Source organism: Astyanax mexicanus, chromosome 22 (assembly GCF_023375975.1).
Source record: "Astyanax mexicanus isolate ESR-SI-001 chromosome 22, AstMex3_surface, whole genome shotgun sequence".
Taxonomy (NCBI): Eukaryota; Metazoa; Chordata; class Actinopteri; order Characiformes; family Acestrorhamphidae; genus Astyanax; species Astyanax mexicanus.
This window is the reverse complement of record NC_064429.1, coordinates 17,623,530-17,644,954: the sequence shown is the minus strand read 5'-3', so window position 1 is coordinate 17,644,954 and position 21,425 is coordinate 17,623,530. Positions and strand designations below refer to the sequence as shown.

The window sequence follows — 21,425 nt, the reverse complement described above, 5'->3', positions numbered from 1 at the left end:
GAAGGATGTTTTTCAGCAGTATGAAAGACTCCTCACCTGCAGTACAGTGCAGCTCTAAAGATCTTCAAGGTCTCTCAGGCCACCAGTCCACCATTTAAAACTGAGCATCTGGGAAAAGTTGCATTGCATTAATGCATTAATGATAGCATTTAGCAGGAAAGTCATTTAAGGAAATCAGCTAGTGAGCAGATGTAATGTAAAAAGAGAAGAGGACTCTACACTGAGCCTTGTGGGACACCAGCAGAGCTGCTAGGTTTGCGGATTTTGTTTGGAATTTGTTTTGCTGGGAAAAAAAATCAAATGGTCTTAAAATCAGAATCTTAGAATCGTAAATATTTGGCGTGTGGAAATACATGTGCGCCACTGACTGATTAAACCCTCAACAGTCAACATTCGCAATCCTATTTTAGCCATGGAGGAGCACCCTGCGGACTGTGCACTCTCAGACTGTGTAGAGCTAGGTATTGTTTAATAATTGTCGGTACTTGTACTGATGCAATACTTTGAATTTGATACTGATACCCAAACAATACTTTTTTTACGATACATTTTTCTAAATCAGAACCATAAATCAAGAATTATTCTCACATAAGGTGTTTTTTAACAGCTGACAAGAGCAATCTTAGCAAACCATTCAAAATGTAGAAAATGTATTGTCTTGTTAAAAAAAGAAAGGCGGGATATATTTTATGTAGGCAGTAGGAGAGGGGAAAGAGAAAAGAGAAAGAAAAAGTGAAAGAAAAAGGTGTGTGTGTGTGTGTGTGTGTGGGGGGGGGGGTTGGATATCACATCCTTTTTTTTTTGGTTCTATAAAAATAAAAAAAGAGTATGGATGTCACAACCAAAAACAAAAACACTGGTAGTACACTTAAAAGTAGTTCTATTAGTTATTTGCTATTTATATTCTGTCTGTGGCATCCTTTGATTTTAGGCTTTGAAGTTTAAGATTCTGGATATATTTTTTAAGTACCTGACAACTGTGCATTTGAGAATTCCTCCCAGGGAGGATTTAAATGACTTCTACATGAATGGATCCACCAGTGATGTCAGAAAGATCAACTGTGTCAAAGGCAGTGGAGAGAAAGACAAATTTGGTCCACCCATCCTCTTTAAGGAATATAAAGGACAACTGGTGCTTCTGAAGAATGCCTTAAAATCAAAAATGACCAAATATAGAGCTAAAAGATTTGGTTTGGCAGTGATGCCACATATATGTGATACGAATAATAATATTTGGTTATGGCACTTCCGGATTGTCAAAACTATAATGAAAATCTCTCTGGATGCAAATGTTACAAATGGGTCTAATTGTAATTCTAACAGTCTTTAACCAGCATATGCTTGTAAACATTTTTCCAGTTTAAATAAAACACTTTGAAAACTAAATTTTGCCATCCACATAAATATGATAAGTGTAAATAGGCATTAATAAGCTATTAATAGAAAAAAATATGGATTAGGGTTTAGTGGCTCTTTAAATATTTCACACGTTTTTGGTGGCAACTTTTTTTTGGCCAGGCAGTGAATGAAACTAATTTTTATAAAACTTTTTTTTTTATTTATTTAAAAGCTGCAACAAGGAGAAATGTGAAATGTGAATGTGTTAATATTAATGCTGAATGTGGTATTTGTAAAGCTTCTGGAATATTTTAAAGTGGTAATATATATATATATTACAGTGTTTTCCTGCTCTACACACCTGAGCTGTGTTTGGAATCGCTCCGTATTACAGAAATAGCACACTATAAAGTTTGTCAGCAATTTTTTACGACTGTTTGAAATCTTAACAGTACATGCTATTCCCATTTTATTTAATTCACTATGAAATACCCAGAATGCATCACAAAGTGTAGCGTCGATAAAGTAGATATTTCAGTGTATAGCAATAGTGCAGTGCGGTGGGGTTATGTGGTGTAATGTTACGTCACAGTGGCACAAGCAAAGGTGGTTTCTTTTTTCAGTTCACTATATAGTAAATGCGTTGTAGTGAAAAGTTTATGAGTGAAAGATTCTGAACACATTTCAGGAACACTTTAGAAGCCGGACTGCAAGCTTTCATTTAAGGAGAATCGATGCCCCCTAGTGGTCGAAAGAAAATTCAACAGTGTACCACAATGAAATTCAACAGAAAAAAAGGTTTATAACTTTTTTTTAATTATTTAATTAATATGTTTAGAATGCATGATTAGTTTATTTGCATAATTCGATAACTGCTATATCCTTATTTCTTTATTTTGTAAATTTAATATTCATATATTCTTTAATTATTAGTCTTTATATTATAAACATCATTTGTAAGTTTAAATAATCCCCTTGACATAATTTAATGTGTGCAACAGTCTAATTAGAAAAATATAGATCCAGTTAAAGTTTCTTTTTATGTAGAAACTACATTCATGCAGATTTATTACCATAATTATTCAATACCATCCTGTTCTATTACTTTATAGCAAATCATATTTTCAGATCACCACTTTAATTTTATAAATACAACAATCACACTTGGTTAGAATGACAGACCAAATTAAAGCATGTCACAGTAAAATACAACCACTAATATATATATATATATACAGCTCTGAAAAAAAAGAGACTACTTCAGTTTCTGAATCAGTTTCTCTGATTTTGCTATTTATATGTTTGAGTAAAATTTATATATTTGAGTAAAATAAACTTTGTTGTTTTATTCTATAAACTACGGACAACATTTATTCCAAATTCCAAATAAAAATATTGTCATTTAGAGCATTTATTTGCAGAAAATGAGAAAAGCTGAAATAAAAAAAAGAGTTGTATTTAGCTAGAAAATATTTTAAATTAGATTTTTAGGTGTTTAGCTACTTTCACCTCGATTCATTGACAACTGACAAAACAGGGAACATTTGCAGTGGACAGGCTTTACACGAGACTGAAGATAGTGTCTTATTCAGATTTTCTGGTCCACCTTTAAAAAGTCGAGATACCAATGATCGCCAGTAGAGAGCAGGATTTGGCCGAGTAAAACGAGTTTGGAATTTAAGGAATATACATTGAAAATAAATAGCCTGTTTTGGGTATTTCCTGCTACCCTAACTTCAGAGAATCAAAGAGTCTGTTCAATTTGACAGCAAATTAGTAAAATAGAACTATTTTACTGTGAAAAGCCTAAATAACTATTATTTAGTTTTATTATGACCCTCGAAACTTAAATACTAAACAAATAAAAAAAGTGGAACAGTAATATTTATAGTTTTTCAGGCTATTCACAGACTAATAGTTCTATTTTCAGAATTTGTGGTCAAATTTAAGAGACTCTGGTAATCTAGGACTCTATATTTGTTTGTCTGGCTTGCTGCTGAGAGTTTAGCAGCAATTAAATAGGTTTCCAGCAGATGGCAGCAGACATTCCACCATTCTTTAAGATTACCAGTTCAGTGTACTGCAGAGTACTGCAATCATTTAGCAATTTAATGTACCAGGGTTTAAAATACCTGTTCAGGAGACTATAGGCTTTCGATCAGCATCAGCATGGAAAAAATAACTGTTAGCCACTAGTGGAGGTCCAAGGTCTAGACTGCTACTTATGTAGGACTGTCCCATAAAGACTTTTTTTATTAACTTATTGTCTGATGTAGCTTAGAGGCCTGGACATGATTTGTTTCTAGGACCTACTAGTGCATCTCAAAAATTAGAATATCATTAAAAATGTGAAACTAATATATTATATAGATGTATTGCACTCAGAGAGTGATCTATTTTAAGCGTTTATTGCTTTTATTGTTAATGATTATGGCTTACAGCCAATGAAAACCCAAAAATCAGTGTATCAGAAAATTAGAATACTATATAAGACTAACTGTTACTTTTGGAAATGTGGGCAGTGTGTCAAGTCCTGCTAGAAAATGAAATCTGCATCTCCATAAACGTTGTCAACAGAGGGAAGAATGAAGTGCTGTAAGATTTTCTGGGAAAACACTCCACTGATTTCAGCGCAGTGTTTTCACAGAAATTCTTACAGCATCTTACGGAAGTACGCTGAGGCCTTAACTGATCACCCCCCCCCCCCCCCCCCCCAAAAAAAAGGGCTTCAGTTTCTTGGTCAAACAAATTTTTATTATACTATAAACAGCATTCATTTTTTTGTACCACAAAGTCTTGCAAGTTACACATTTTCTCTTCTCTTTAAACTGCATACCTAATCAGTGTACATTATTTACAAGTTTCTCATCAAAAAAAAAAGAAGAAATTAAGATATAGTGTATTTGATCACTGCTGACAGCAACTCTTTATATGGTTTTTAAATAAGATCTGTGGAAAAGGTCAAGCAATCATTTCAATCACAAGCTCCAAACTATTTTCTTAACATTCATAAAAATTGACATTCATGGGGTGAAACCAAATCAAATACAAACAAATCGTCCATTGTATTGCAGTTGTTTTTCTTTACACAAACTGATAAAAATCTGCTTTTGCAAAATAGCATCATTACCATGAATCCAGGTAGAGGTAGCTTTACTGGAACACAACCTCTAAATAGGCTAATTCAAAAGTGCAAACAACAAAAAAATCTGATATTACATATAATTAAGATTTGTGCTTCAATTTTTTTATGTATTTTGTAGTCCATTTATGTAGATATACGTAGTTCTTTTTCAAGTCCAAGTTCTCCTCTTTGTATTTGATGGGAATTTTGATGGGAAATTCAATGAGAGAAACATTTCAGTCAAACTTAAAGGGATAAGTCAGAGGGGAATAAATATCAAGGGTTTTTTTTTTCTGAGTAATAATGATTTGGACACTGTTTGGCACTGGCTGGAATTTTACTGCCAAAACAACGTGGGGTCTGTTGTACAGTAAGAAACACAAAAAATACTAATAATTACAGAGATTAAAAATGCAGATATTGCATAGTAAGCTTACTGTCCCCATTTCTTTCCCACCAAAAGCTGAAAATCTCACCCACATTCAGGAGGACTCATGTATATGTTAAATCAGAGGATTCTAAATGTCTACGTATCTATTTATTTGTTAATTTCTCAGTTTAATCTACTTGTACAAAAGGTCATGTCAGGCAACTACAGGCCCAGTGCAAATTACAGATTTTTTTCTTCTTTTTTGTGCAGCACCACTACAACTAGAAGGGTTAACCAAGTAAGAATAAGACATAAAGAAAAGACTTTTAAAAAGTCTTCAGGATTTCTGAACAAACTGTCCAAACTCAGAAGAAGCTGCTTAAATGCTGAATTAACAGCAGGACTTGGTGGAGTGCCTATGACCTCGATTCAACATCATCTTTTCCCTTTTCAGAAAGTTACAAAGAACACCTTCCCCTCAGAAAAGATGGTAAGAGTTGGTAGCGTGAAGACAGTTAAATAAAAGTAGTGATGGTACTTATTTCTCTAAACATGTGGACATATGTCAGGCACTTACATAGATACGATCGACTTTGAAAGGAAACTGATGTCACTCATACGTTGGTAACATACTTTTTTTTTAACCAGTTTTAAAAAGGGCTTTTGTAGAATAAGACACAAATAAACCCTTAATAGGACCCTTCCAAGACTATTTAGTTAAGAGCCTTTCTCTGTTCCTGGAGCCAGCTGGACAAATCTGTAAAAACATTGAACAAAGCCAGGCTGCTTGTGCACAGTAATTAGGGGAGATGGGACAACGACAAAAATCCACCGTTTCGTTTTGTTTTATCTGTCCTTAGACGTCAGCTTCTCAATCAGCTCCTGAAGGGGTGCCAGTTCTTTCCTGTCGATCAAGTTGAACTCCTGGAAAATAAGCAGAAAAGATTAGAGGGGTGTGTCTTCTTGAAGGTGAAGGCAGATTATACAACTGATCAGAGATAAATGACCTTTAAACAAAAACACTTCCCATTATGAAAAAACAACTGAGCAGAGAGAAAGAGAGTGGACGAGTAATCAGTTAGAAAAGTCTTTGGAAAATGTCCAAGCCCACCCCAACCCACCCCAGAAACTCAGTATAGTCAGTATAAACTGAAGTGAACACGCACCTGAACAAAAAAGATGAAGTGTTTGAAGGAGGTGTTGAGGTGGGCCTCCTCTTGCAGCTGGATGACTGAGTCAAAGTGCTGGTGGTAGATGTGAGCGTAGACTCGGAAGAGACGCTTCAGAATTGTCTTCGCCACGGACATGAAGTTCTTTGGGAAAGGGACACCTAAAATATGAATCGGGAGAGGAAACGTCCTAGATTAGTTCACTACTTTTTTATTATCATTAATAATTTCTTAATACAGTTCTGATCTTGGTGTTATATCTAACATGTTAAACGTAAATAAAACAGCAACGTAAATATGTAGTTAAGTAGATCAGTGGAGCAAAGGTGCCGTTTTTTGTGTACAAAGCTGGTCTGGCTGTGTGCATGTTACTTTCACCCTGTGAAAAACTTGGGCTGTGCCCAACATGAGTGACATGGCACATGTGTATCCTAATGGCAGGACAAAACTTTCAGGTGGATCCAAATATTCCTCCACCGAAAAAAAAAAAATCCAATTCAATTCCAATCCAATTTTAATGCTAACAAACACAGCTGGCAGTCTGTTAAATATTCTTTCTGCTTTATCCCAAAGGTGCTTTAGTTATACACATTCTACAAACATTTTAATGAAAGTCAGAAACTACTTAAAAAAAGATATAATTGGCTCTCAGGATTAGCTAAATTGGAGAACTGTAATCCCATCACAGACTACTAGTACACAACCAATAGTTTCTGTAATCCCTACCCAAAGTCAAAGGGCAACATTCAGTACAGAAACCAGTTAAAACACCAGTTAGTTCTCAATAGATAATCCCACATAGATTTTACCTATTTTTGAAGGGAAAAGGGTTTCATCATCAAGCTGGTCCTGGACCCAGGTCATCAAGTAATCAATGTATTTGGGAGCAGAGCATTTAATGGGCTTCTTTATGTTTGTTCCATCAGCCCAGTGGTATTCATACCTGACAGTAAAGTCAGTTCAATGAAATTACACAAAATTCACAAATCAATCATGAGTCATAGAATGAAATATTGAACCGGGTTAAGCATTTAGTATCCTAATTTACTCAGTGTTTTTATTTTGACACACTTACTTAGGTCCAGCAGACATTAGAGGGCAGCTTTCCTCAGTGCAGAAGTCAGTGATGGTCCCGTACAGCATGTTGATCTGATTAAAGAAGTCCACAGCTGGAGGAAACGCAAAGTTGAGCATTAGACACTTGTAATAAGCAAATACCGTATTTCTCGGCGTACGTAAAATCCTTAAATTTTCCAAAAATCATCAGTGTGCCTTTTGATCTAGTGTGCCTTATTTATGAATTTTACCAGTCAGGTTGTAAGGAGCAGTAAAGTCACTCCACTGAAGTGCAGCGTTATACAGTTCAGTTTGGTTTTCCAGCACCCGGGCTGGAGTAGCATTAGCATTAGCTGCTAACCGCTATTTTCAGAGGTGAGTAGTATCGGCCTGTAGCCTGCTGCTAACACCGGCTAGCACTGCTGGAGCAGCATTAGCATCAGTCGCTAACCGCAGCACTAGCTCTTTCGTCGTTCAGGTGAGTATATCTGACTGTGGCCTGCATGTTTATCATGTTAAAACAAGCTACTGGGGACAAACCGCTAGCTAATATCATCCTGGCTTACTGAAACACTCAAGTTTCCTTTCAGTGTAGTGGTGCCGGGCAGCATTAGCTGCTAACGCTCCAGCTTTAGTGCTGGAGAATCTAGGGAATCTAAGTTTACTATAAAGAAACAGAAGCGTTTTACTCACCCAAGTAAACAGTTTCAGGAGAGAAATTTGATTAGATTAACATCCAGTCTTTTTTTATTACAGTTTTATTTACTTACCTTAGCTTTAGTTAACTTGGTTAGCTTATCATCTGCTTTATCGGTTTAACAATTAGGCTATAAAATACATGTACTTTATTAGGACAGAAGTCTAACTATTTGTGGGGTGCTCTCTTTCTTAGTCGATGCTATAATAGAACATCTACAACTGTACACTCATAGTTCCTTACAAGTAAACGAAATACAACACCCTGGCCATCTTAAAACAGGCTAGCGCTGCAAACCGCCCTTGCCTAAGGCTAGAAGACACATCAGAGCAAGTTCCACTGCCTCATCTCCATTGTTAGGAACAGGCTGCAACCAGAGACTACAGGGCCAAGTAAAGGCTTTGAGGATAATTGGTATACAAAACAGGCAGTGGCACTTTAGAAATAAGCTTAATGTATGGCTATGTATAGAACAGAAAAAGTGTCATAGCAGATGCAAGCAAACCAGCAGAATGTAACACCATATTGATTTTATATGGTAGAGGAGAATTACGCAGCTATATTGTCCCAGGTTAGAGTACACACTGGTAATCCTATTTTTACCCTGACAGTTCAGTGTCTTGGGAAATTCTGCTGCAGATGAATGGGAAAACAGGCCACTGAACCGTGAGGAACATCAATAGAAGCTGTATAATGGCTTGTCATAAAGTATGCAGCATCAAAAGACCCAATGACCCACACCAGCATGTATGTTCACTGATCCATGGTCCCTAATAAACCCATCTCTGTTGTACACAAAGAGTGAATGAAGACACCCAAACAGTAGTCAGTGGTTAGCAAGTTTTCCATCATGTGGCCAACTTTATAATGTTGAGGGGACAACTGTGAAGATGGAATTGTCCAAGTATGACACCCAACTTGTAACTTCTAAATAAGAGTGTAGTTAACAGCCAGTACATTTTCTACCCTATCACATATTGCCATTATATATGGTCCTGACTAAATTTCCTGACCTTTCTCCCCAAAGCTAACACTGCGTTAGCAACGTTGGGTGAGATAGAAAGCTGGCAGACTACCAGAATGAACTGATATTTCATAAGGCCACAAGCCCGAAAGCCATGTGCTGGTGTGTTAATGCAATAGTAGCAATGTTGGATGGTAGAATGTTTACTACAACTGCAGTAACGGTGTAGGATGAGGCTGTTTACAGTAGGGGTGCAGGAAAAAAATCGATTCGAGCTTGAATCGCGAATCTCATTTAAAAAAAAAAAAGATTTTTTGGGTGAAGCTACTGTCGCAGTTAAAAAGCTTCGCGCCACAGTATGTGAGCTCTGTGGTACAGTAAAAAAGCTCGGCGCGACAATAGGTTAACTCCACGGTACAGTTAAAAACCTCCGCGCGACAATAGGTGAACTCCGAGGTACAGTTAAAAAGCTCCGCGGTACAGTTTAAAAAGCTCCGCGCAACAATAGGTGAACTCCGCAGTACAGTTAAAAAGCTCTGTGGTACAGTTAAAAAGCTCCGCGTGACAATAGGTGAACTCCGCGGTACAGTTAAAAAGCTCCGCGGTACAGTTTAAAAAGCTCCGCACAACAATAGGTGAACTCCGCGGTACAGTTAAAAAGCTCCGCGGTACAGTTTAAAAAGCTCCGCGCAACAATAGGTGAACTCCGCGGTACAGTTAAAAAGCTCCGCGGTGCAGTTAAAAAGCTCCGCGGTGCAGTTAAAAAGCTCCGCGTAATCGAATCGCCAGACACTAAGAGATTCGCACCCCTAGTTTACAGTGTATTTCAAATGCTATAGCGATGCGATCACTACAGATTTTGACAGACATTATTAACATCAGAAATCATCAGAACATATCTTTGCACCACTTCCCATAAAGTAGTGCATCTATATAAAAAAAAAATAGAATAGAATTAAAAGTTACTTTATTTTAGTAATTTATTTCAAATTGTGAAACTCATATCATATAGATGTATTACACAGAGTGGTCTATGTTAAGCGTTTATATATTTTATTGTTGATAATTATGACTTCTGTTTACGAAAATTTAAATATTATATATATTATATAAGACCAATTTTATTATATATCTCCAAAAAATAGTTGTCAGCAGAGAGCAGAGTGTGTTGTTAGATTTTCTGGGAAAAGAATGCACTGCCTTTTGACTTGATCTAACACAGTGGACTAAACACCAGCAGATGACATGTCTCTACAAACCATCACTAAATGTGGAAACTTCACACTAGACCTCAAACAGCTTGAACTGTGCGTCTCAACACTTTGCTCCCTTAATTTCCAAATTAAGTGCAAAATTTACTGGCGATCAGTGATGGCTTGGAGAGCGTTTTCCTGTAAAATATTGGAGCACTTCATGCTTTCCTCTGCTGAAAACTTATGGAGATGCAGATTTCATTTTCCAGCAGGACTTGGCACACTGCCAAATGTACCAATTATTTTTTTAATAATATTCTACTTTTCTGAGACACTGATTTTTAGGTCTTCAGCAGTAAGGACTAGCGGGTGTTAGCTTGGATGCCAGCTCTTTCTGAGCTAAATTAAGGGTTGATGTTTGATATCAGAATGTTACTGTGCTGGTTAGATATGGTAAGATCGGATGTTTGATAAGACGCCTATGATGTACCGAACATTACTCTGGTCTTCAGTTATTAAGGATAGAACACCAGCACCAGGCTACAATCTATTTCTTTTATTCCGCAATTCTGTGATTCTGTCCATGCAAGCACAACACGAGGTTACCAGCATCTGAAGACAACAGAATCTGATTGTAAATCTAAATAAGTAACAAAACCCTGCAGCAAAACTGCATCACACTCTATTCACTCTATGTGAGATCACATGGTGCTTACTGTTGACTGCCACCCATTCATTGAGGTCCTCTCCGTCCGGGAGCATGACGGCCATGCGCAGGTTCCCACTGCCCAGTGTGGCCTCAGCATGCTTCAGTAGTTCATACTGGTGTGATCCCTCTGGAATATTCTTCTTCGGCTTGAACGTCTTTGACGAGCGGCTCCCGCTGTGAGTAAGAGAAGGGAAAAGTCAGATTTAGCAAAACACAGCAGCAACATGCTCAAGCGAAATTAACTGCAACACATAGTAAATGAAATAGAACCAGACAACCTTCTTTCTGACCTTGAACTAAATCCTAAATCCAAAATGCCTTAGGGCAGCTTTAGCTTCAGTCCAGCCAAATGAACGTGGCAGAATGGAAAAGCACTCTTAACCTTACACTCCTGGGAACTTCTCTGAGGCTAAAAAGTTTCTAAAGGCTGTTTTATAGACAACGAGAGTTCAATCCAGTATTGAGGCATAATATTCCCATAACATGGATTCTGAAGGTATTAAAAAGCACTTGAATATTGAGGACAGATGCATTTTAATCAAGATTTCAACCGCACAACTTGGGTAAGATAAAGCCAAAATTTAATCATATGGTAATTGTCATGATTTCTGTCCTTTCTCCTTTTTAAATGCATTTTGCACAGTAAATATATGGCTTTAACAATTATATTTCTTTTTTCTATTAATGGAATTAATAGATGGTTTAAATGGTTAATTTAAAAATTAAGTTTCAATTGTTCTAAAGAGGGTTTTGTTCGTATGTCTACGATAAAATAATTTGAAATCAGACACATTTCTGATTTTAAGATTTCATTTAAAAAAAAGAATTCTGCAGCAAAAATATTAAAGTTGTTGTTAAAAATGTTAACATTAATTCACCCAGACTGTGATTTTGTATAATGTAAATGGTAATTTGTATAACAATAATAACAATACAAAAAAAATAACAAAAAATCTACCAGAATATTTAGTGCATGTATATAAATTGCAAACATATATAAATATATATACACAACAATATACAAAGAAATATATAAAAAACTTAACAGTAAAATAGCAAATCAAATCTATTATCACAACATGATTTTTTTTATTGTTCAACAATGGTTTGGTGCGGTTTAAAAAAAACATAGTGACAATATATTGTGTAGAATACAGTACAACACACCACTTCTAATACATATCCGCTAGATATGCATGTGGCAACTGGCAGCAAATAGCAGTAAACAGCAGTAGTGCATCAATATAGGAATTATTGGCTGCTGCAAATTCAGATTCAGTATGTTTCTATGTACATATCTGCTGATGCCAATCCAAAAAAACAAGGAGTTTGAACCCAAATCTCCCTGTATTAACACAGGTATGGTATGAATGCACAAATACAACACATCTAAAATCATATCAGATCCTGGTCCCTTAGAACTAGAACATATAAACTATATAAGTGGGATTTTCTGATATTGTACATGTTCAGCCCATAAGCTTATTTTATAGAAATAGTAAAAACTCTTCACAAACAACTGCTCATTAGACTCACACACACTGCCATCCCAAACTGTCCTGTTAACTGATGATCTACAAAAGAAGCCACATGCCTGAGCCTAAATACCCAAACAACAGGAAGCCAAGTATGTGTGTCAAGGGAAGGACATACTTGAGCAATAATCCGCAAAACAGAAACTATAAATAGAACAATAATAGACATGTAAGGGAACTCCCCCTGAAATGAACGCAGTCAAAACCTGTGATAATACTGTCTAGACTTGGGTTAGCATTAAGGGTTAGCCTTAGTACTTTATATTCAGCTGCATTGTTTTCAACACCAAACACTGCTGATATTAGATACCACAGCCCTGCCTCCTAACAACTGGGCTTGGCTTCAGAAGGCAGGACCTTTCAGCTGTGGAGCGCAGTCGAGTGACTCAGTGTTATTTTTACAGTAGCTTCTGGCGGGGAGTTGGCTTGGGTGTGAAAGCTGATGGACAAGCTGCTTTCCAGCAAAAGCCAAAACTTGGCTGCAAAGTCACTTGATCAATCACAAACAGACTAGGCTACAGAGCTGAGTATTATTTACGTTTTTTCTTTTGATATGGATTTGAATAGAATAAGATACAGTGATATATATTTTTAATTTTATTTCTTTTTATCCCATTTTCTTCCTAATTTACAAGGCCAATTACCCAACCCACTCATTAGGATTCCCTCCATCACCAGTGATGCCCCAACACCAGGAAGTTAAAGACTAGCAGATGCCTTCTATAACATGTGAAGTCACCCACTGCCTCTGTTCAAACTGCTGCTGATGCAGCATTGCAGAGTATCATCACAGTGCACTTGGAGGAAAGCGCAGCAACTCGGTTCTGATACATCAGCTCACAGACGCCTCGTGCTGATCAACATCACCCTTTGGAGTGCTGTGGGGAGAGAGAGCACCATCTGACCGCCGATGGCAAGCTGCAGGACCGGGAATTGAACTGTGGATCTCCCAATCGTAGTGGCAGCGCTTTAGACCACTTGGAACACTTGGAGTCCTTATGATATAATGACATTCTGATAGTGGTTTCTAAACCCAAGATTTTAAAACATACACAAAGCCATATATGGCATCAGACTGCTGAGTAGTCTGAGTATAGAACCAGTGATATACCGGTTCATCGAGTACACTGGCCAAAATTCATATGAAGTCATTAGTTTAATCATAATTACAACATAATTTACAGGTAGGTGCAGATAAGACAATAGACCATTAGAGCACAACAAGTTTCTTGTATTATGTTGAAAGATATGAATGTTTGTCACATTTCACATTTAAAAAGAGGTTAAAATTGAATGATAAAAAATCTAAAAATAGTTTTTAATACTACAGATATGACACAGAAATGCAAGTAATGCATTTCAATCATAGTTCAATCATGTAAAAATTGCAAGTAGCTGCCTGTAAGACCTGTGAGGGTGCGTCAGTGGAATCACCATGGCAATGTAAGCAATGAGAAAAGACATCACAGGAGCTTGTTTTCCCAGACAGGGAATAAGCCTACTCTTCAACAACACAGCATTTTGAATGGAGATTTTCCACTGAAAAGAAAAAAAAACATAGATGTTGGTGTTTTGTTTTCTATACTCTGTTTGCTGGGGGAAGCAGGTTTGATGAATTATTGGAATTAAAGCAGACTGCTGCACAGAATGGTATTCAATCTCTGTATCAAGGTAGGTAGCAATCTGGAACGTTGATTAAAAAAAAAGAGAGAAGCAAAGAAAGAAAGTAGCCAAGGTCAGATAAACAAAAACAAAAGCAGTTCACGGCATTATCATTGTGAGAACTGTGAAGCAAAAACCTTCACACATAATAAACAGCTTTCACAAGGAAGAAGTTAAGGTATCCCATTCACAATAGAAGACTTTAAGAGCAGAAATATAGAGCGTAAAGCAGCAGCTGTAAAATCGCTCATCAGCATTAGGAATAAGACAACCTTGAATTTGACAAATAGTTTTTAGTAGAACATCATAACAGTGGCTAAAAGGCGTAAACTGCTAAACTGGCCATATATTTACTACAGCTATAAACATATTCTCTGCTATTGCTCAATGTTAATTTTGCATGGAAATAGGCAATAGTTCAAAACAGAGAACCTTCCTCCTATTTATTTTCTTGCTCTCCTCCTAAACAACAAGATGATTCAGACCAGAGCAAACTATAATTGTAAAAAACATTTACAAACTAGGGACACACTGAAATTAAATATTTCTTAAAACTGATAAGAGGTTATCATAAATTAAATAAAAACAGTAGCTAATTCCAGTTCTAAAAAAGCTAATTAACCAAGTTGGCCTAACATTTGTGTAAACACTGCAAAACTTGATGAAATCTTTTCACTTATTTAGCCGAACAGCGAACCTTTTTTGCCATTGTCCGCTACATCAGCTCTTGAAAAAATTGAGACACCACTTCAGTTTCTGAACCAGTTTCTCTGTTTTTGCTATTTATAGGTACCTGTTTGAGTAAAATGAACATTGAACAAATTCCAACTAAAAATATTGTTATTAAGAGCTTTTTTTTCAGAGTTTTCAGATAATGCAAAGAAAACAAGTTCATATTCATAAAGTTCAGAAATCAATATTTGGTGGAATAACCCTGTTTCATCACAGTTTTCATGCATCTTGGCATGTTCTCTTCCACCAGTCTTACACACTGCTTTTGGATAACTTTATGCCACTCCTCCAAATTCAAGCAGTTCAGCTTGGTTTGATGGCTTGTAATCATCAACCTCCCTCTTGACTATATTCCAGGGGTTTTCAATTTGGTAAAGTCAAAGAAACTAGTCATTTTTAACTGTATTTTAGTGTATCCCTAATATCATGTCATTTGCTAGACCCAACTAACCAGCATTTCACCTCCTGTGTGGGGCTGAATGTAGCAACTCCCAAAAACAAACAAAGGGAGTCTGGAAAAGCTTTACAAAAGAGGAATGTGGCAGTTTGGTGATGTTAGTGGCAGTCTCTAGCTTGGTACAGTTACTAACGTGTTATTTAGATAAACTGTATCTATTCCTTAAATTCTGCTCACTGCACTGCATGCATTGGGATTATTAATGTATAGAAAAAACACTTTAAAATGCAAGCTATACACATCCAAGAAGCATTTATAACTGATACAAATCTGATTACAAACCTCATTATCTTAAAAAATAATCCAGGAGGTGGTTTTTGACACATTTGGGCTACATGTTATAGCAGTGTAAAATGTCTTGTTTTTCAGAGACTTGTACAACAACCAAAACCCCTCTGGGCAAATTTATACTTCTCACTGAACGTATGGCATAGCCTAAACATACTCGGCAAAAGGGAACAATGTAAAGGAGCCCGTTTATACTTCTGCACGCGCATCAGCGGCTCCCGATCACGGGCTACAGCATAGGGTCCAGGTCTACACATAGGCTACGCCAAAGGTTTGACACAATGATATAAATTGGGATGTAAGATACAACAAAAATTATTACCCATGCAACACAACAACATTACTGTGTAAACACATGTTAACACCCATTTTCTTGTTAGCAAGGTATAACAAAGATGCTGCTTTGAACAATCATACAGAACGTGAATTTGCCATCAGGGCAACCCTCTTTATCACAATAGATAAACAACTGGTTGCAGAGTACAGAGAGGTTCGCACTTTCCATCCCAAACAGTCTGAATAATCTGGGGCACAATTGACTACAAAATAAAAATGAAAGTGTAAAAAATATATATTTCTAGGACTGTATATGGAAAAATAAATAAAATTATGTAAATTTAAGAATTTAGGAAGAACTGACATGAAGACCCCATTTGGATTGTGGTAAGATTTTAACCACATTAATAATAATGTTTTAGAACAGATTTAATCCATTCTGTATACAAATAAAAAGTCAAACGCCGTTCTCTTATTATTAACATCATATTACCAGCATCCCCTTGACTCAAGTGACGATTGCAACACAGGCCTGCGTGTTAACGCATCACAGGGAACTTTTCAGATTTCGCGACCCAAAAGCACGCTGGGACAAACAGACGGATATAAACCAATTGAGGAAATTGCTGTTTTAGCTGCATACTTTCTTAATACTGAAGAACTGTTCTTGTTCAGCCTGGGGGTTGAGTAAAAACTCCCTCCAACCATTAGATAGACCCTTCACAGAGAAACTAAAAACAGCACAGATAGAGCTCTTTTGTGCACTATATAACCAGCAGACTCAATTTAGGGAACGACTTCATTAGATTATCTTCTCAAAGGACACTTTATTTGTGGATACTAGAGAACGCTGAAACACCCTCTGTTTCATGCTTTAGTTTAGTCTTCTACACAAAAGAAAGAGAGATCAGTAAGCTGGTCAGAAGGTGTCAGTCAAAACACCTGAAAGAAAAGCAGAAAGCAAAGGAACGAATAGTAGCTGCTGTTAACATGTTATTACCTGCTACTACAATGAAAATACTTGCCCGCCTAGTTTGTTCCCCTTATGACTAATGCAGAAGAAGCATACCCTCTCATAGCTTTAGGTGTTGCAGGAGTACATTGTGTCAAAAAAATATATATATATACTAAACAAGATTTAAATGGAACACTGAATCAGCTGAATCAAATTTAGACAATTTAATGAACTCAAATAGCTGATCTGGGTGACAGATTTATGTGTTGCAGCTCCAGTACATCATCAAGGAACTAAGTACAGACAACAAACATGTCTCAGCCACTCAGTTACTCAAATGTTTACATACACACATAATATACATAAAATTTATGTCAATATCATCTCCCAATACTACTTTTACGGGTCTGAAACAGTGACAATATGTATATTGATTATAAAAGGAAGAATTTAGCGTGCACACAAAAAATTAGCCCACTAAAATCTACTAAAGTTTGTAGTGAATCTAAAATATTTGGGGTGAAACTAAAATATATGGGGAAGTAAATCTTAAGTACTAAACCCCAATCCTACAATCCTACCATCTGTGGGTGTTGTGCTGGTGCACTTTGCACAAAGTGTACAGAATTGGGTGTTTCAACAAGATAATGACCTCAAACACACATCAAAGTTGCTTGTGGAATGAGCAAGGCAGTGAGTGATACACTGAGTTTTAGAAATGGCTTATCCCAAGTCCTGACTGCATCTTTGTAAACAAATGTGAACTTGACACATATTTGCCAGTTTCATTCCAGGAATCAAGACATTACTTTAACTATCAATTTAATACCAACTCTGCCAAGAAGAGAGGTCAAAATTCTGAACAATATTATTACAGAAGATTTTGGTGTGTGCTCAAAGCATCTACCTAAGGCGCAACACACTAAAGTATTTTTTCATTATTTTTTAATATTTATTTTTACCAAATGTTAATTATTCTATTGCTGTTCTGTTATTAGTTGTGCTGTCTTGTTTCAACCAAAGAAGAATCAGTTGGTTCTCCATGTTTTTTCCGTCCTTGCCCTGAGGGAAGTTTTCTTTGCCACTGGCTTGCACAGACCTGAATCTCTGTAAATCTGCTTTGTGACATAAGCTGTTTGAAGTGGAACGTATAGTTTTGCTCAGAAAGCCTTCTGAACAAATGTGATGCTATGCTTGATTCTTTTTTAAAAAACAGTGCTCTTATTATTTTAACATTATCTAACATTATTATGACAGCATCTGACAATACACGTGATCTTGATACACATTTATAACTTACAGAGACACAACAAACACAGTATAACTTTATAAATAAATGTAGGCTATCTTCTGTACTAAGAAATGTATCTTATGGTTTATTTATTTTTTGGTTTTACATTTATTTAGCTAACTGGTCCTCACACAGTGTGTTCACAGCATTAAACCTTTTTCAAAATTATTAGGTTAAATAAAACAGTAGATCAATTAAACAAAAAATAGCTTAATTACATCAATCCGAGTAGCACAGCCAGTGTAAATATAAATACTTCAGCAAATATCGGTTTGAAATATCTAGGCATCGACCAATAGTGATAAACTCCGATATCATCATACATCTCTACTACACAGTATGGAGGCCCTGAAGTGACATGGTGTATTTTCTTTTTTTACATAAAAAGGGGGGTGAGCATCAGATACTAAGTAGGGCTGCAACTAATGATTATTTTGGTAGTTGACTAATCTGGCTATTATTTTTTCAATTAGTCAACGATTATTCTGCCATCTCTAAAAACGAAAGAAACATCAGAACATGAGATTTAAATGGCATTTAAATATTTAAATGTTGTTTAAACATGGAAATTACTGATATTTAGTGATTTAATATGTAATCTGTTGTGTTTGGGCACTTTTGGAGACACAAACTAAGTCTCCCATTGTGCTTTTGTCCCCAGCACTGTGTGTAATGTGGTACTGTTACAAAATAACGATTAGTCGACAGTGAAATTTGTAGTAGACCAATTTAAATAATCGACATTGTCGATTATATCGACTAATCGTTGCAGCCCTAATACTAAGAGGTGAGCACCACATACTAAGTATATTTACCGTTCCTTCTCATGACTTCACAGACTGCTATGTTGTGCTTTTCACATGCACTGCAATCCTCTAACCTTTCCTCATAGAAAAGATAGTATGTGGTGCTCACCACTTTTTTTTAATGGTTTTTTAACATGTTGCTTAGCATGTGATGCTCACCACTTGGTAGGTGGTGCTCACCAATTTTTAACATAAAAAATACATCACATCCCTTAGTATCTGGTGCTCATCATTTTTTTATTAAGTTAAAAAAACACCATGTCTCTTTTTATCTGGTGCTCACCATATTTTTACGTAAAGAAAATACAACACGCCACTTAGTATCTTGTGCTCACTACTTTTTTACGTACACGAATACACCAAGTCCACTCAGCGGCTCCATAACACAGATGTAGCTACACAACAGAACCAAACAGTTAACTACACATTAAAGCACGCACTGTCAGGGTTGGAGCAGCAGCTAATATAACCTAGTTAGGTATATCTGTGTAGATCCGACACTGGGCTTCGTTGGATTAATTAAGATAGCTCGGTTAGCTTCTCTGCTAATGGAGCTCCATTCACAGACACCGATAACTGTCCTAACTCAGGTTAGCTAGCATAGCCTAGCACTAAAGTTGGGATTCAGTAAGCTGGTGTTTCCAATTAGCCTATCAGCTGAGTTAACTAAGCTAAAGCTAGCTACCTGAACTTTACAGCAGAAAATGAGAGAAAATCAGAGAAACTGAGCCTGAGGTTTGGTTGGAGTTTGTATGGCAGCCTTCTCACAGCGAGAACCTCTTCTGAACTGAGACACAGCGGAGACACAGGGTTACAGCGGCCGCCGCCACAGAGCACAGACACCGCGTTAGCTTAGCTTAACCCAAACCCAATAAAAACCCAATGAAACAGCCTCATACTCACAATAAAAAGCTCATATCTCACACTGAATGTATCCAGCTACTGAAACTATGAAGTGTCAGTCTCCACAGTCAGGAAAAAGCAGGAAATGCGCTGTAATTCAGCCTAATCTCTCCTCGCTCCGCCGCTCGTCCAACAGTTTTCCCGACTGAGCAGCGAAACTTCTCCTCTACTCCAACTCCCGACACCGCCCGCTCTCGCGAGACTTCGGCACTGGGATTTAACCCCTTAACAGTCCAGCATTCGTGTTAATTTTCAGAGGGTCATAATAAAACAAATAGTACAGTAATATTTCTAGTTATTTAGGCTATTCACAGTAAAATAGTTCTATTTTCTTAATTTGGTGTCAAATTTAACATGCTCTTTGAAAATCTGGAGTTAGGCCAACTTATAAAAACCCAGAACAGGATATTTATTCTCAATGTATTTTCCTTAAATGCCAAACTCGTTTTGCTCGGCCCAATCCTGCTCTCTACTGGCGAATCATTGGTATCTCGACTTTTTAAGGTGGACCAAAAAATCGGAATAAGACACAGGGCGAATAAAAAGCTAACTTCAATCTCGTAAAATCTTAAGGACTTATATTTGAAAATTACATAAAAAGGTTTTATGTTTGATAAGAAACGTTACTACAAATTCTAATTGTAATTATAATAGAAATCTGCAAATTATTTAAGTGTCCTGTAGGAGATTTCAAATCCCGTAACGTTTACAGAATGTAAATAACCTTTTTTTTACTGCAAAGAAAAAAGGTTTTTTTATCATCTACACTTGTAGCCTGTATACGTAGCAAGGCCTGTACATGAGTTAATTAGATATTTTTTCATCAATTTATTAATGAAATCAATTAACTACAACAAGCGTTTAAAACACTACAGAAGAATCGCAACAAGAGAAAACAGAAGGCGTACGACTTTTAAACCAAGTCTACTACACCGGTTTATGACGAGGCTTCCCATTCATTCATTATATCATTAAATCAGATAATGCAGCGTACCGCTAGAGGGAGCCCGCGAGTGAGTCCTCAATGAATGGGAGTGGATGGAGATAAACGGCTAAAAACTTTAAAAACTTTTTTTAAATGGAAAAAAGGTAAACATAACTGTATATCTACAGCAAACAGATTTTACGCAGCAAACATGCTAGCATTCCTGCACCAAGGCCCAATTCCATTTTACCCCCTGTCCCTACCACCTCAGTTTTGAGTGTTAGGGTGGTACCGATTCTGGTTAGGCTGGAGTAGGGGAGAGTGTTAGGGGTATATATTGCTCTTTAGACTATGATTAAACTGCGTATAGCTGAAGTTGAAAAAGTTTAAGAGTAATGTCTGTGGTCCTGACACATTGATATTGCTCTGATTTTTCTCAGTTGCTTCATAAAAACAAATTTATTTTAGACTCCCTCAAAGGCGCCCTCTGGTAGTGTAACAATCCTGGAAGATATTCTCAGGTGGGAATTCTCCCCTCGAGAGGTTCTCTGTCTATGGAAATTTTCTAAAACAAAAGTCCTTATACCAGCAAAGAGGTACAAATATAATGTATGTACAAATATCTTCAAATAAAAATGTCATGTATAAGACAACAGTGAGGGTCAAATAAATGAATTTAAGACTGAATTTACTCAGCTGAAAGAACAAAATGTGAGAATTAACATTTTACAAAAACAAACAAGCATTTGTTTTACAAAATGACAGAACTGTTTCTGAAAAACATAGATGCATCCTCTCTTCATATCATCTCGTTCTTACAAATTAAAACTCAAAATTAAAGCAACATAGGTCGGACAAATGTATGCAAAAATTGATTTTCAAATGAAACGCTAAATTTAATTTTCCAACAGGAATTAGCACTTTTGGGTATTAATTGTCTGTGAGTGATTGTTGAAACTTTTATTTTGAAATGTG

The 21,425-nt window shown here is 36.5% G+C and overlaps 1 protein-coding gene across 1 annotated transcript; it reads right to left on the bottom strand.

The window, feature by feature from the left end:
• Positions 1-4,070: 4,070 nt before the first annotated feature.
• mob1ba (MOB kinase activator 1Ba) lies at positions 4,071-19,701 on the bottom strand. Its single transcript, XM_007257700.4, has 6 exons — positions 19,526-19,701; positions 10,628-10,794; positions 7,077-7,170; positions 6,811-6,944; positions 5,999-6,162; positions 4,071-5,756 (listed from the first exon to the last, which is right to left on the bottom strand). Exons 1-6 carry the CDS (start codon positions 19,537-19,539, stop codon positions 5,679-5,681), a joined length of 651 nt encoding a protein of 216 aa, XP_007257762.1. The 5' UTR covers positions 19,540-19,701; the 3' UTR covers positions 4,071-5,678.
• Positions 19,702-21,425: the final 1,724 nt, after the last annotated feature.